At 40.4% G+C, this 17,212-nt stretch overlaps 1 protein-coding gene across 1 annotated transcript; it reads right to left on the bottom strand.

Moving 5' to 3' along the window:
• Nucleotides 1-7,580: 7,580 nt before the first annotated feature.
• Nucleotides 7,581-17,070, bottom strand: LOC140679679 (uncharacterized). Its single transcript, XM_072915577.1, has 2 exons — nt 16,787-17,070; nt 7,581-10,973 (listed from the first exon to the last, which is right to left on the bottom strand). Exon 2 carries the CDS (start codon nt 10,921-10,923, stop codon nt 10,066-10,068), a length of 858 nt encoding a protein of 285 aa, XP_072771678.1. The 5' UTR covers nt 10,924-10,973; nt 16,787-17,070; the 3' UTR covers nt 7,581-10,065.
• Between the last annotated feature and the right edge of the window lie 142 nt (nt 17,071-17,212).

Raw genomic sequence — 17,212 nt, 5'->3', positions numbered from 1 at the left:
GGCACCCACCTGTTCCCAATTTGCCTGTTCACTTGTGGGATAAGTGAAATAAGTGTTTGATGAGCATTCCTCAACTTTATCAGTATTTATTGCCACCTTTCCCAACTTCTTTGTCACGTGTTGCTGGCATCAAATTCTAAAGTTAATGATTATTTGAAAAAAAAAAAAGTTTATCAGTTTGAACATCAAATATGTTGTCTTTGTAGCATATTCAACTGAATATGGGTTGAAAATGATTTGCAAATCATTGTATTCCGTTTATATTTACATCTAACACAATTTCCCAAGTCATATGGAAAAGGGGTTTGTAGTAACATTCATAATAACATGCAATATTTATATCTTTTGGTGAAATGTTGAGCATGTGGCAGCACATTAATTTGACAGGCGTATTGCAATGTTCACTATTTCCTTCAACAACACTACTAATCATGGCAGACTTCATGAGAGACAACAAACAGTAATCACTAAGAAATCACTTACTGTACAATGTTTGCTCTCACTGGAATGCCGACTGACGGAATGTGTGTATTCCTCCTGTTTAGATGAAGAATTAAAGGGGCTGTTTGCAACCTTTAAACAATTGCCTAGAGGGCGGCAACTTTCCAATGTATTTTATACAGTATATCTCGCCCTCATGGCTTCTCATCCATAATTACGTACGTACGTAACACATGCATGGCATTATCTTTAAGTGTTGTTAGCTAATAATTGCAATTTGGATAGCTCGTGTTAGCTATCATTGAATGTATATTCTATCAAAGGGGTGTCTAAACCTTTTGACTTGGCGGCCGCATTGGGCTAAAAAAAATTGATAGACGGCTGAAAGACGATTGCATGTAAAGTAACTATATATATATATATATATATTAGAGATGCGCGGATAGGCAATTATTTCATCCGCAACCGCATCAGAAAGTCGTCAACCATCCGCAATCCACCCGATCTAACATTTGATCAGAACTGCATCCGCCCGCCATCCGCCCGCACCCGCCCGTTGTTATATATCTAATATAGACGATGCAAGGCATTAGTGAGGTTATAAAGCTTTTGCCTGTTAAAGAAAGGAGACTGATCCAACGCAGCACAGACATTCACGTGCCACGCTGTCACGACCCAGACGCACACCAGTGCGCAATCATATGGGAGCCGCGCTGAGCGCACCTCCAAGCGCGTCTCGCTGCCGGCGACGGCCGGGTATATGGGCCCGACGCTCCAGCGCCATCCATTTTCAGGGCTAGTTGATTCGGCAGGTGGGTTGTTACACACTCCTTAGCGGGTTCCAACTTCCATGGCCACCGTCCTAGCTGCTGTCTATATCAACCAGGGTGAGCCCCACCCCTTTCGTGAGCGCACTGCGTGCGGAGTGACCCCTGTTACGCGCCCCCGGCAAAACTCGAACTAACACTTCCTGTCAACAACGTCACTTCCCTAACTTGCCCGGAAGTCCCGCCCCCCAGCCAAAGCCATTGGCTAACACCCCGTAGCTAGCCGCTACATCATATTTCCGAATTGGTTTAACTGCCACCCGCCTGAATCTATTTAAAATCTAATTTTTTTAAATTTCAATCTCCCGACCCGACCCGACCCGACCCGCTGATAAAATCTAATTTTTTAAATTTCATCCGCCCGATTCGCGGATAATCCGCGGACTCCGCGGTTGTGCCCGCAAACCGCGCATCTCTAATATATATATATATATATATATATATATATATATATATATATATATATATATATATATATATATTTATACAGTATATATATTTATACAGTATATATATATATATATATATATATATATATATATATATATATATATATTTCCATGTATATACATCGTATACATGTACATGTGCACATATTATATTTATATGATGGATATATAATTAAAATAATTGGATATTAAGAGTATGTGAAAGTTTGACTCCTACAACATGGAGGGCACAGATCAGCTTCTTTTCAAAAAGAGAGGCAAAACAAAAGTAGCAAACTGAATGAAAAATTAATAAATAAATAAAGTGACAACTCAGACAAGCAGAAATGCACAGAGCCATGTTTGTTTACGGTGGAAGTCACTGCTTCTTCTTCTTCTACAGCACCTGCAGTTTGCAGACTCATCCAAAGATGGCGCCAGAGCACAAACAATAACACCTTTCCGTTTACGATATGTACTGCGCATGACAACGTAATCCAATGTAAGGTGTGATTCATGAAAATGGTCGTCGTAATCATTTTTTCAGGGTCCATGTAGACCGTAACATTCTAATCCGAATTATGATCACATTAAATAAATGTTGTCCATGCACATGTTGCCTTTGGCATCGTTAGGCCTATTAATTTTTTTATAAATAGGTCGGGGGAAATAATATTCTTAAGCCCCCCTAAATAATTTGGTGTGACTTTTTTTTTTTTTTTTTTACAAAAAAAACACACAAAATGTAATAGACATATGCAGGAATATGAGTTTAAATAAAAATTAACATAACCTGTCATTATTCACCATAATTATAAATAGAGATGTCTAAATGCTTTAAAATGTAATATCGGAAATTATCGGTATCGTTTTTTTTGTTTTTTTTTGTTTAAAAAAAAATTTAAAAAATGTTGTATTAAATCAACATAAAAAACACAAGATACACTTACAATTAATACACCAACCCAAAACACCTTCCTCCCCCATTTACAATCATTCACACAAAAGGGTTATTTCTTTCTGTTATTAATATTCTGGTTCCTACGTTATATATCAATATATATCAATACAGTCTGCAAAGGATACAGACCGTAAGCACACATGATTGTGCGTGCTGCTGTTCCACTAATAGTACTAACCTTTAACAGTTAATTTGACTCATTTTCATTAATTACTAGAGTCTATGTAACTGTTTTTATATAGTTTTACTTTCTTTTTTATTCAAGAATTTTTTTTAAATGTATTTATCTTATTTTATTTTTTTATTTATTTTTAAAAGGACCTTATCTTCACCATACCTGGTTGTCCAAATTATGTATAATAATGTGTTAATTTCACGACTGTATATATTGGTTGATATCGGTATCGGTTGATATCGGTATCGGTAATTAAGGGTTTGGTCAATTTCGGAATATCGGCAAAAAGCCATTATCGGACATCCCTAATTATAAACCATCCGAAGACCCTTTGTCAGCGCTTATTATCCAATTCAATCCGTTCCATCAGTACCGCCCTTATTACTAGACTAAAACTCCAGTCCACGATTTCACTGTTACCTTAGCAAGGTAGTGATGGGATCGGCAGTTCTTTTGACTGTACTGAATCACTAGAATCAGTTCCTTAAATTGATTCGTTCAAACAATTCGTTCTCTGCCCTGACAGACTCCCCTTGACGTTCGCAAACAGACATTGCAGCTGTAGTAGAGATTCTGTTACTTTTAAAAACACTGTGTGTGCGTTTCCGGCCTGTCCAATAAACAAAGTGTGACTAAATGTCTTGGTTGTTAAATATGTTTTATTGCACTGAAATGAAAATAAGAAGTAAATAAAAGTGGGAAATAAAAAAAATAGTAATAGCCTACTAAAATGCTTGCAATCAACAGTTAAATAAATAGGCCTCGTTTGTTTAGTGCAAAAACAAATATTAAATTAAGAAACCCTTAACAAATGCCAACATAAAAACTAAATGCTCTGTAGCCAAGAAAATGTAAACTTAAATATGCAAACAAAAAGAAAATAAATACCTTCAAAATAAAACAAATAAATTAAGAGCCAGAAATGCCAACATAAAATCTAAATGTTTGTAGCCTACGTTTAAAAATATAACAAAGAAAATATCAACTTAAATGTGCAAACAAAAAGAAAATAAATAGGCTACCTTAAATAAAACAAAACAAATATTAAACCAAGTGCCAGAAATGCCAACATTAAAACTAAAATTTCTGTAGCTTACATTTAAAAATATAAAAATGGAAATATCAACTTAAATATGCAATAAAAAAAGAAAATAAATAGCTTAAATAATATAAAAATCAAGAAACTAAACACACACACACACACACACACACACACACACACACACACACACACACACCAAAAGTGTCAAACAAAGGAAAGATTGTTCTTGCACATTATGTTCTCTTTCAAGGTATTTTCGTCCAAAGCGATCTTGCCCCTACTCCAGATTTGCATTTAAAAATACAAGCTGGCTGGATTTGGATGAGCTGAGCCGATTATTTTTGTTACAATAACTGTGTAAATAATAGCCTATGTATGTGTACATACATTAGTTATTATATTTATTTTAAATCTTCTCAAAACAGCCTGCCCTACACTTTACCCCCCGCCCCTCCCCCTCGCGTCGCTGCTGCTCAGCCTTGCCCTGCACTGACTTTCTTTCTGTCTCCTCTACTCTCATAACTTTATGTGTTGAGATAATAGGGACGGCCGTGTGTGTGTTTGTTTTCATGTGGCTTGAGTCAACATTAGCCGTTAGCTTGGAGAATGAATGGAGAACGGATGCCAAAGGCATGAAACATATCCCCGCGACGGGAGGAGAATCACTCGCGGTATTGGGGCAAGCAGAGCAGAGAGCGTTGTCGTTCACTGAGTGATTCATGTCGTTAGTCCGCGGTGAACGAATCGTTCGCTCAGTCCCTCCCCCCGCCCCCATGATGAGTAGCTGGCTGCGTCGTTCGCCGACGTCGAGGGTTCAGTGAGTCACAGAATGCGCCAGTTCCACTCATACCAGCATGGTCGCGGCGGAGCTCAACTGAACTGAGAAAGGAACGAATCAGTTCATGAAGTGATTCGATTCAGTACGTTCACTCAAAAGATTCGTTCGTTCGAACGAATCGTTCGCGAACGACACAACATTATAGCAAGGTGGATCCAGACCACAGCAGCATTAAGGCTACATTCAGTGCGTTCACAACACTGCAGGGTAGGATGTCCAATTCTGATTTTTTTTTTGGTCAAATCTGATCTTTTTATGCAGTCGTTCACATCACAAAAAAAATGTGTCCAGACTCCAATGTGAATGCAAACTGACCCGAATACAGACATGGCGTCATGACTTTGCACGTCCTGCAGTGTTCACGGAAGTAAACCCGAAAGTAAACATGCTTCAATTCTTGTCGTATCAATACTGGCGCATTTGTGGCAATTTCAAGGATTCTGTGCAATAAAAGTCAACATTTTCTGAACCGCGGAGAAGATAATGACAGAAGATGTCTCCCTCAGTTTTGGGAACATTTGCCCGATCGAGGTCTGCTCTGAAGAGCGTGTTGGCAATCAGCGGTGGAACATTGATTGACGTGAGTACTTTAAACATTATTTTCGCTTGTTTCTGCTAATTTGTCAACTATTTATTTTTTAACCATCTATTTCGGTGAGTAATGATGACGTTTATGATAAGCGTCCTCAGTATTCGCCATTATGTGACCGGGGCGAGGAAGAGTTCACACTGAAGTCGCATCATAACACTATCTGATTGATTTGTAATATAAAACTCATAATAATAATGTCTATAATACACTTTTGTATATCCATCCATCCATCCAGGGCCGGCCCGTGGCATAGGCCGTATAGGCAAATGCTAAGGGCGCCGTCCATCAGGGGGCGCCACGCCAGTGCCACAAATGTTGGAGAAAAAAATAAATAAAAAAATGTTGGTACTATTATTTCTAAATACAAAAAATAATCCCACGTTAATTAAAATGCAAAGTAAAGCCTATTTAATAGAAATATTATTTGCTACAACATTACAATGAGAAACCTTGGAGAGGACCGCAGAAGTGCATCTCTATCGTCCTTCAAAACTGCACTAAAAGAACACCTCCAGGCAGCTACAACCCTAGCCTAACCCCCCCTCCCCACCACATCCCACCTCCCCGGATTGTAAATAATCAAATGTATATACTTGTGCTTATGCTTTCTGAGCTCACTATGTTCACCGCTCGCTGTACATATCCTACAAAGTGATACCTACACTGTTACAATGTCCATTTCTCAGATAATATAATTGTTGATGACTGAAGTATGCTGATAGCAACCCAACCTAACCCTCCGCCCCAACCCCCTCTGCATTCCACCCCCCAGATTGTAAATAATTCAATGTATATACTCTGATGATTAACTTGTGTGATGACTGTATTATGCTGATAGTATATATTTGTACCATAAATTGATTAACGTGGACCCCGACTTAAACAAGTTGAAAAACTTATTCGGGTGTTACCATTTAGTGGTCAATTGTACGGAATATGTACTGTACTGTGCAATCTACTAATAAAAGTTTCAATCAATCAATCCGTGCTAAAAGAAAATAAGCGCCCCCCCAGTGTACGGGAGACACATGGTGTATGACCAACAGTCGTATTAGAGAGAATGGATGGATACTGGGACTTAACATGTCGGTGTGAAAATACAAAAAAACGAACTATTTGAGAAATCAAACTAATTTAGTGCATGGAAACGTAGTGAGTGTGTTTTACCATCTTCTGCAGTCACAAGAGGTTGGAAAGTGTGACTCCCCTTGTCTGGAGCCTGCTTGTCTAAAGTGGTTACACACACAAAGACAATTGGGTTGTTTCTGTCACCATTTTCCCTTCTGACCAAAGACGGCAAACAATTGATTATTTTATGTCTTATAAGATTCTCCTGAGGTCTGTGGTGGGTTAATAGGGAATTAGTCACGATACTTTGTTCCAAACAGTCAATTGTCACAATCGTAAACATTGAACGTCCTGTTGTGTATCATCCAGTTGGCTAGTTTAACTTGAAAATGTAAGAAATGTGTGCTTCTCTACTTCTGAGAGTTTATGAGCTGGCCGTATCTAAAGATCATGTTGTAATATTGACCTTGTTTGTACTTGCAAATTGAGAGCAGCGCTGCAACTTTGACATGTGACCTTGAAGGACAAAAGTCTGTGAACCCTGACTAAAGACCTGGTCCTTGGAGCTGTTCAGCAAAATATTATTTCATAACTATTCTTATTTTCAACAACTTTTGTGTGTGCTCACTAGTGATGGGCGAGTCATGAACGAATCAACCTTCTTTACTGACTCGGGACTCACAGGTTCTCTCAGTAACTCGTTCAATGACTCATCCCTACTACCGCGAGCCGAATTAAGAAAAGAAAGCAGGCAATATGTACTTAATTATTAAAATATTACTGCATTTGCATAAATATATTAGCCCCATGGAAAAAATATGTTTCTTGCCTTTGCACTTCCTTCCTGTCACTAACTGACCCAACTCTTGCTCCTTTCTGAATCTCAGTTACTGAATGAAAATCCACTTGAAATCCGACAAAAGTGGAGAGGCACAAAGATGACATCTAAAACTTTGTTCGTACGTGTTTGTGAGTTTTAGCGCCTGTTCTCTTTGACCTTCACTTTTACATCATTACGTCATCTTTACTTTCAGGAAGACATCAGTCAGCTCTACGTTTCTAACAAGTTGTCCATCCTTGTATTCTAGAAGCACTTTAAACATTTTCGCATCCACCCTCTCTATTATGTTTTAGTAATCCCAAGTTAAAAATGACAAAGGAAAAAGATGCTGACAAAGTTCAGCTTTTATTTTCCGTTTCTGCTCTCACTGGCTTTTCGAACAACTTTCCCCCTGGCTTTTGGCCCTCTATTGGCATTAATGTGTAAAACCCACAGCCCGGAAGAAATAAACCAACTTATCGGTTCCTTATGACAGTGATCATAATATCATAATATTTAAAGCATTAATACTTGTTTACTTATTAAACACCACATTTCCACTTCCGAAACATTAAACTGCAAACGTTTAATTCTTACTTTTCTCACAAAGTCAACTTAATACCATTTCAGTCATTTGTAAACAAACAATGATAAATTAAATAAAAAACTTTCAGGCAACATAGTTACATTCTTACACATGTGATCTCAAACTATGTCACCATCATTTGAGTGTTATGAGTCCAAACGTTGACATCCTCAACATGAAACGCTTTCCAAAGCTCGATTTGTCTCCTCTGAGCTGTGAGAATCATCTGCAGTCTGTTATTCACTTCCTCTTCTGGAACATCATTATAGTCCCAGGTTCCTTCGGTGTTGGTATCAGTTTGCTCTGAAGTTAAACAGTTTTTATTCATGTTCCTTATGACACAAGATATGTTACAGTATATGTGACAAAAGCCAGCCCTGACAAGAGTCCAACCCTCACTGGAAATGGGTCCGACCTACGGTCTAAGAACTGACACCGAACATACAGGGAGAACGCCGCCACAATCAGACGGTCCATACTTTATGTTCCCAGAGCACTCCCCGCAAGAATTCCTGACTTACTTCTGGCAATGCGGACCCAAGCTCTGACAATGATCATACAGGAAACAGACCGCTACAATCAGGCAGTCGGGTACCCCATACTCTCTAAGCACTCTCTACAGGACATCCAAAGGGAGACAGTCAAATGGTTGAGTAAAAAAAGGTTGGTTTTAGACTGGGCACTTGGGGAGAGGGCGCAGACTGAAGCCAAGAAAAAAAACTTGGTAGCCATAAGCACACATAAACATGTTACACAGAATCCACAAAACTTGCAACGGGGGTTGGGGGTCTACGGTGGCTGACTGCTGTTATCTAAAGTGCTGCTCAGCCGTTCATCGCCCTGAAAGGGTTCAAGCGTATTTGACGATACACCAAAGCAATGCCCAGCCCACTCAGCAGATGCCCTGCGAACACAGTTCCAAATAGATAGAAGTCTTCTATGTCCTCAACGGAAAGCACTGAGAGGCACACGACTCTCCATTTCTCCCACGAGTCCCTCACGTACCTAGCAGCGAACGTTCCGTCAGCGCAACCAGGTTTCCACGTACCTCTTTTCCTCATCCAGAAGATTTTGCCCGGCTTATCAAAATCAGCACTTCCAAGTCTGAGTCCATGGTTCTTTCCCAGAAAAGGGTGCGATGCCAACCCGGGTTGGGCACAAGATCCTGCCCAAAGGGTAGGAGTTCAAGTACCTTGGGGTCTTGTTCACGAATGAGGGAAGAGTGGATCGTGAGATCGACAGGTGGCTCGGTGCGGCGTCTGCAGTGATGCGGACCCTGTATCGATCAGTCTTGGCAAGGGAGAAGCTGAGCCGGAAGGGAAAGCTCTTAATTTACCGGTCGGTCTACGTTCCTATCCTCTCCTATTGTAATGCGCTTTAGGTTATGACCACAAGGACAAGACCACGAGTACAAGCGACCGAAATTAGGTTCTTCCGTCTTAGGGATAGTGGAGGAGCTTAGAGTAAAGTCACTGCTCCTCCACATCAAGAGGAGCCAGATACGGTGGGTTGGGCATATGGTCAGAATGCCCCCCGGACGCCTTCATGGGGAGGTATTCAGGGCACGTCCAACCGGTAGGAGGTCACCCAGGACACGGAGTGACTACGCCTTAAATACTTGGACAATGTATCTGGGTAGAGGGAAGTCATAGCTTCTATGCTTAGGCTGCTGCCCCCGCGACACAACCCCTAATAAGCGGAAGATGACAGATGGAAGGATATGTTACAGGACACAATTTAAACACTTCTCTCCTCCCCTGTAGTTTTTTATCAGCATTGACTGACCAGTCCTGAAAAATCTGATATTTTTTTCTGGTTTGTGACTAGTTGGCCAACTATTTGGTTGGACGAGTGAAGTGTTTAGTGGCTTTACCACAGGCCGGTCTTTGTCAAAAACAACTCTGTTGAAGTTTTCTTGGTAGTCGCGTGTGACATGGTTCAGTAACTAAACCAGAAATTTGCAAAATCATGCCACCCACTGCAGGAACTTTTGGAAGTTCTGGACTAATCTGTCAACCAGACTATTAGACACAGGATGATAAATTACAAGTTTTTTTGTGCTTGATAGCTTTCATCTTTACGTCTCAAATCTACTGGAAATTAATTGAGGCCTATTATTTGTCGCTGCATCTTTAGGCAACCCAAGTGTCAAGTCAAATTACAATTTCTAACAAAGCTTTTTGCACAAACCGATCTGAAATGTTTCTTCCATCAGTGTATTTTCATGTTTCCATAAGACCTATTTGAGTTATTTTTATTTTTTACCACAAACTGAACATCTGCAAGGTTATTTTCTTGTGTGTGTTCTCATGTGTGTTTGCATATGACATTTGCGGGAGAAACTTTTGCCACAGTTTGAGCAAATAAAAGGTTTTTCTCCTGTGTGCGTCCGCATGTGTTGAGTCAAATCACAGTTTCTAACAAATCCTTTTGCACAAACTGAACAATTGAAATGTCTTTCTCCTGTGTGTGTTCTCATGTGTGTTTGCATATTACTTCTGTCAGAGAATGTTTTATCGCAAACTGAACAACTGAAGGGTTTTTCTCCTGTGTGTCGTCTCATGTGTGACAGCATCGCTCCACTTTGGGAAAACATTTTGCCACAGTTTGCGCAAATGAAAGGTTTTTCTCCGGTGTGCGTTCTCATGTGTGATTGCATGTTACTTTTGTTGGAGAATCTTTGACAACAAACTGAACAACTGAAAGGTTTTTCTCCTGTGTGTGTCCTCATGTGTCGATTCAAATGAGAGCTTTTAAGAAACACTTTTGCACAAACTGAACAAGCAAAGGTTTTTTCTCCTGTGTGTGTTCTCAAGTGTGAGCCCATATTTACATTGTCACTATCTGATACTGGCGCTAAGAGCTTGTCTGCTTGTGATCCTCCACAGTGGTCTCCATCAGCTTCTGTTGTCATGTGTTGTCTTGAGCTGATGCTTGGAGGCTCTACCACTCTCTTCTCTTCACTCTCATCTTTGACCTCATCATCTTCACTCTTCACGACAACACGGATTACTTGGTTATCCTCTAGTCCTTCAAACTCCTCCCGACCGATGTTGTGGTCCTCCTCTTCCGCTTTAATATAGCAGGGCTGTGGTTCATCCTCTTCCTCTTTAACGTGGAAGGTTTGTGGCTCCTCCTGCTCCATCCTGTAGCTCCAATCGTGCTGCTCAGGGAGAAGATGTTCTTCACTGACGTCTGCGGACACAAGAAGACAAAACACATGTTTTAGAAAAATCCAATTTTGCTAAGTCACATGAGAAATTCAATGCATTTGAATGCAATAAAGAAAACCAAGTTATTGTATGAGCTGGCTTGAAATCTATGAGGGGGACAAACACACCACACTATATATATATATAATGTCTGTGGTAGTGACAGTCGGCGCTACTGAGGAGAAGGCTAGCCAGATACTTTTATTTGCTTGTATTTTATTGTAGTGCTATCCCTCGCACATGATTGTTTCTTGTTTTTTTCTGTTATTTGTTTCTCCTTTATGTTTGTGTGTCACAACTTCCTGTTGAAAGAGCCATATGTAATAATTTCATGTCAAGTCATCAAAAGGCATTAATAAATCATGTTCTTTTCGAATACCTCTATAACTGACTAGAACTCCAAATGTGTTAGATCCACTGTGGACTGGACTCTTACTATTATGTTGGATCCACTATGGACTGGACTCTCACAATATTATGTTAGACCCACTCGACATCCATTGCATTCGGTCTCCCCTAGAGGGGGGGTGTTTACCCACATATGCGGTCCTCTCCAAGGTTTCTCATAGTCATTCACATCGACGTCCCACTGGGGTGAGTTTTCCTTGCCCTTATGTGGGCTCTGTACCGAGGAGGTCGTTGTGGCTTGTGCAGCCCTTTGAGACACGTGTGATTTAGGGCTATATAATAAACATTGATTGATTGATTGATTGAACTGAAAACAGCAGTTCAGCCGGGATATGCTGATTTCAAAATTAGATTTACATCCCCAAAATATTGTCATTGCTTTTATTTCGATGTCCCGCTCTCTACAGTTTGACCAATTAGAACGTCTGTGAGTGTGTCACATCCAGGTTGCCAGTTACACACTGCCATCTTCGCCTAACTACTGCCACTGGTAAAGTTACTAAACATGTCAGACCTTAGTAAACCTGAAATGCGTCGTTGCGATTCTCAACATGACAAAGCCAGGAAGAAAACTAGGATTTGTATCGGGGATGCCTTTGAAAGATGGAGAGGATTGAAGGCGGAGAAGATTTTTTCATCTGACGCCAAACTTGCTAATTTCCTCCTTGATAGGTAAGTAAGGCATTTACGTTTTCTTATTACTTGTAATAAATGGAAATGGACATTTTGTATGTAAACTATATTGTCCAATACAGTCTATGATCTTGTCTAACAAAGCTAGTATGTTCGTGCAACGAATGCTTAGTGTGATGGTGCTTAGCTCCTAGTGTAATGCTTAGCATGCTAGCCCGGTCAAGGACACATAGGCTAACGGCTAATCGCCTATATGTCAATGTGTATTTGAACTGACAAGGCAAACAATCTTTTCGACAAATAAAACCTATGTGGATATGGGTAGTGTCAGTGCCTATTTCGTTCTAAATATGCTGATACGCTGAGGAAATGGGTTCCAACATTAGCACGGCTGTCATCATGGCAATGTGAAACATATGGAGACAGCCAAATCACATGATAAAATAATTCCTCATTCGAACATGTAACAAATTATATGGTAATCTGAAACTTTTCAAACAGTAGCCTATAGGCATACCTTGGTAAAATGTCTCCTCTTTAGATTCGGGCGTACATTAGGATGCTAAGCATGCTCTACTTATTTTCACCAGTATAAACATTGCTAGCGTTGGTTGTAGTTCGTTTTAGTCTTTGTTTTCTGATAGTACTGACAATAACCATACGATTGCCATTTGTTGTGATATTGTACGCAGGCATGATGTACCTCTTCCTGAAAATAGCCTAATTTCTTCGTAAAATGTGTTGGTTAGAGATTTGTTATTGACAAAATGCGTGTCTATTCAGCTATTATGGTCCCAGAACATCAGCCCTAGTAAGAGGCAGTGGAAGTTTGAAGTTCCTTGGAGTAGCCCGGTCGATCGAGCTGGATTCAGCTGCATATCTGGCAACATCCGTCAGGGATAGGGGACTACAGAATTTTGACCGTGATTGCAGTACCATTTCTGGCCAGATTTTTACATACTTCTCCTTTTAATGTACAAAATACTTGATCATTGTTCTTTTAATCGTTAAATGTTTGTATTATATTGTTATTGTAGAAGCATTTAAGTCCCATCTTAAAACTCATTTGTATACTCTAGCCTTTAAATAGACACCCCCTTTTAGACCAGTTGATCTGCCGCTTCTTTTCTTTTCTGCTCTGCCCCCCTTTCCCTCGTGGAGGGGGGGGGGGGGGGGGGGGGCACAGGTCCGGTGGCCACGGATGAAGTGCTGGCTGTCCAGAGTCGGGACCCGGGGTGGACCGCTCGCCTGTACATTGCTGCTGACCTGTCTCTGCTGGACTCTCACTATTATGTTAGATCCACTATGGACTGAACTTTCACAATATTATGCTAGATCCACTCGACGTCCATTGCACCGGTCGCCCTAGAGGGGGGGAAGGGGGGTTAGGTTGTCTATTCAGCTATTATGGTCCCACATCTGCGGTCCTCTCCAAGGTTTCTCATTGTCATCTCACTGGGTTGAGTTTAACCTTGCCCTGATGTGGGATCTGAACCGAGGATGTCGTTGTGGCTTGTGCAGTCCTTTGAGACACTTGTGATTTAGGGCTATATAAATAAACATTGATTGATTGATTGATTTAAATCAAGTTTTTTTTTGTTTTTTTTGGGGGGGGGACATGGCCACAGTGCAATTGTTTAACCTTTTTGTTTGAATTATTGTAATACATTGAAGAGTCTCAATGTGTCTGTAAATGTTCAATATGTCTTGTTTTTTATGTTGAATAAAAAAAAGACATGGCAAGGCGAGAGTGGACACTTGGTTTGTAACAAGATCCATGAGTTGATTAACGTGGACCCCGACTTAAACAAGTTGAAAAACGTATTCGGGTGCAGTGTTGGGACTACTGTAACGCCGTTAGTTTCGGCGGTAACTAGTAATCTAACGCGTTATTTTTTATATTCAGTAACTCAGTTACCGTTACTACATGATGCGTTACTGCGTTATTTTACGTTATTTTTCATGTAGTATCGGCTAGAAACAGAAGATCTGAGTGTGTTTTATTGCAGCGCTGCGGTGGAAAAGAAAAGGCGTGCTTTGTGTGGGTGCGGGCGGGGGGGACTCCCATACCGCAGTTGAGGAGCGCAGGGGAGACGTTCCTCCAGGGCCTATGTACGTCTTCGGGGCTAACAACCTTCACTTTACCCGGCAGTGGGTCTTTACAGCTGAGGGTGAATGACGAGACCGGTGGTTTGTTGCAACTTTGTGACTTTATTGGACGCAGCCATCCACCAAGCTAGAGCACCTGCACGCACTCACTGTCGCTGCTCACTCACCTCACATGCTGTCATATCTAAAGGGCCACACACACACAAACGCTACTCTCATAACAACTAACAAGACATCATGGCGAAGCCAGAAGTCGAGTTTTTTAACATGGAGACATTCTCAATACTTTTCTTTTGTCGAGCACAAAGAAAATAAAATTTTAGTTAAATGTAAGTTGTGTCTTGGATAAAAGATCCTATCTACTTAAAGTTAAAGTTAAAGTGCCATTATGTTGCAGCTATTTAAAATAGTTTTGTCAATTTGTTCTGGCCTGAAATAAATTGGCCCTTTGAAACATATCTTTGTCTTTGTGTGTTGTATGTAGACCACATTGCTTTCTGAGTTCAGTGATGCAAATGCATGTCAAGTTGATCAACACATTGTATTATTCTCCAGTGCAATAACAGTACTGAAATTAAGGCTAAAAGGGCATTAATGGGAGCCTTAAAAAAAGGGGGAAAAAAGAAGTAACTAAATAGTTACTTTTCACAGTAACGCATTACTTTTTGGTGTAAGTAACTGAGTTAGTAACTGAGTTACTTTTGAAATAAAGTAACTAGTAACTGTAACTAGTTACTGGTTTTCAGTAACTAACCCAACACTGTTCGGGTGTTACCATTTAGTGGTCATTTGTACGGAATATGTACTGTACTGTGCAATATACTAATAAAAGTCCGTCCTGAGATCGGTAGGTTGTGAGTTCAAACCCCGGCCGAGTCATACCAAAGACTATAAAAATGGGACCCATTACCTCCCTGCTTGGCACTCAGCATCAAGGGTTGGAATTGGGCGTTAAATCACCAAAATGATTCCCGGGCGCGGCCACCGCTGCTGCCCACTGCTCCCCTCACCTCCCAGGGGGTGATCAAGGGGGATGGGTCAAATGCAGAGAATAATTTCGCCACACCTAGTGTGTGTGTGACAATCATTGCTACTTTAACTTTAACTTAACTTAAAAGTTTCAATCAATCAATGGCTAATGCAACGTTGTTGTTATTTCGGTTGTTGACTGTGTTGCTTTTACGGCTGATTATATGCCATACTTGCCAACCCTCCCGGATTTTCCGGGAGACTCCCGAAATTCAGCGCCTCTCCCGAAAACCTCCCGGGACAAATTTTCTCCCGAAAATCTCCCGAAATTCAGGCGGAACTGGAGGCCACGCCCCATCCAGCTTCATGTGGACCTGAGTGACGTGTTGACAGCCTGTTCTCACGTCCGCTTTCCCACAATATAAAGCATGCCTGCCAATCACGTTATAACTGTAGAATGATGGAGGGCAAGTTCTTGGTTTCTTATGTGGGTTTATTGTTAGGCAGTTTCATTAACGTCCTCCCAGTGCGGTAACAACACACAACAACAGCAGTCAAGTTTTCGTCTACCGTAAAGCAGTTTGTCTGCCGTAAACAGCAATGTTGTGACACTTTTAAACAGGACAATACTGCCATCTACTGTAAATGCATATGTGACCCACCCATAATGTGTCATATTTTTGTGTTGATTTATTTATTTTATTTTGTGGTTTGAATTCGTTTTTGGAGCTGTCATTACACATTTATCAGTATTCACATTGGTCAGTAGGGGGCAGTAGGGCGTTTCTTCCCAATTGAATGCTATCACCTGCAGACCGGAAGTGTCTTGTCATTCTGATGAGAGCGACCAGTCTGTGAACAATTGAAACGTCCTGTGTGCTTTTTCCTCCTGTATAACAGGTTAGTTTTGGTGAATCAACTCACTGAATAATATCCATGTGATCTTTATAAGTTTAAGTAAGTTTAACTCTAAAGTGTTTGTGAGTTGTAGTTTGTATTTGTGAATGAATCCAGTGCACAGCTGCAGTAATCAATACAAAATGGCGACGTGAGTACGCAATGTTTATGTAGGAACTTCTGATCCTAATTCAGACTCCCAAATTAGAGCTCCCGTTTTCTTATTGATTTTATAATGTATATTTGTATAATGTGTGTGTTCTGAAATAGTGACAGAGAATAGAACAAGGATGGACAATTCAACCCTTAACTCAACAATGAGTAGATGAGTGTTGTGTGTGTATATGTGTAAATAAATGAACACTGAAATTCAAGTATTTATTTTATTTATTTATATATATATATACAATATATATATATATACATATATAGCTAGAATTCACTGAAAGTCAAGTATTTCTTATATATATATATATATATATATATCTTAACCACGCCCCCCACCCCTATCTCCCGAAATCGGAGGTCTCAAGGTTGGCAAGTATGTTATATGCACACTAACCCAAACCTCACCGCAGTCTTAACTTCTTTTAAGCAATATTTTTTTTCTGTTTTCTGAATTACATATTGTCTCTCCAGCTTAACTTCAGTTGTCGTCACGCTTGTGTGCGCAACTTGGGAGTGTTTGCGGCTGCAGCTAGGCCCTTCTCGCTCATTCACCAACTGATTCATCGTTGCTCTGTTACACATTTTCACACAATCACAACACTTTATACTCACACTTGATCTCTGCTTAGCGATGTGTTGATAACTTCCACGTCTCTTTGTTAGCGGCTAACAAGCTACGATAGCTATAGCGAGCTAAACTAGCGAGCAGCTAAGCCTGAGAAGCTTCAGAGTGCACGGAGACGAGTTGAGTTAGTCCTGACACGAACAATTAATAAAGTTCAGGTTTTTTTTCGAATAAGTAAAAAAACAAAAATGAAGGAATCGACGCAGACTTAAAGAAAACGCTGCTATGTTGCGTTTCACAACACGATTGGTACTGGCAGACACACGCTCCGCGCGTGCGCAAGAACACTTCCTGTCCATTTTTTCCCCCCAGAACTTTATTTGCATTCTTCTTTTTTGTGTTTTATTGGCGGTTGGCAAACCAACTTAGGGTGCATTACTGCCACTACTTGAAGATGTACTTTAGTCCAATTG

This window comes from Nerophis lumbriciformis, linkage group LG21 (assembly GCF_033978685.3).
Source record: "Nerophis lumbriciformis linkage group LG21, RoL_Nlum_v2.1, whole genome shotgun sequence".
In the NCBI taxonomy this organism is placed as follows: Eukaryota; Metazoa; Chordata; class Actinopteri; order Syngnathiformes; family Syngnathidae; genus Nerophis; species Nerophis lumbriciformis.
This window is presented reverse-complemented; position numbering and strand designations above follow the sequence as displayed.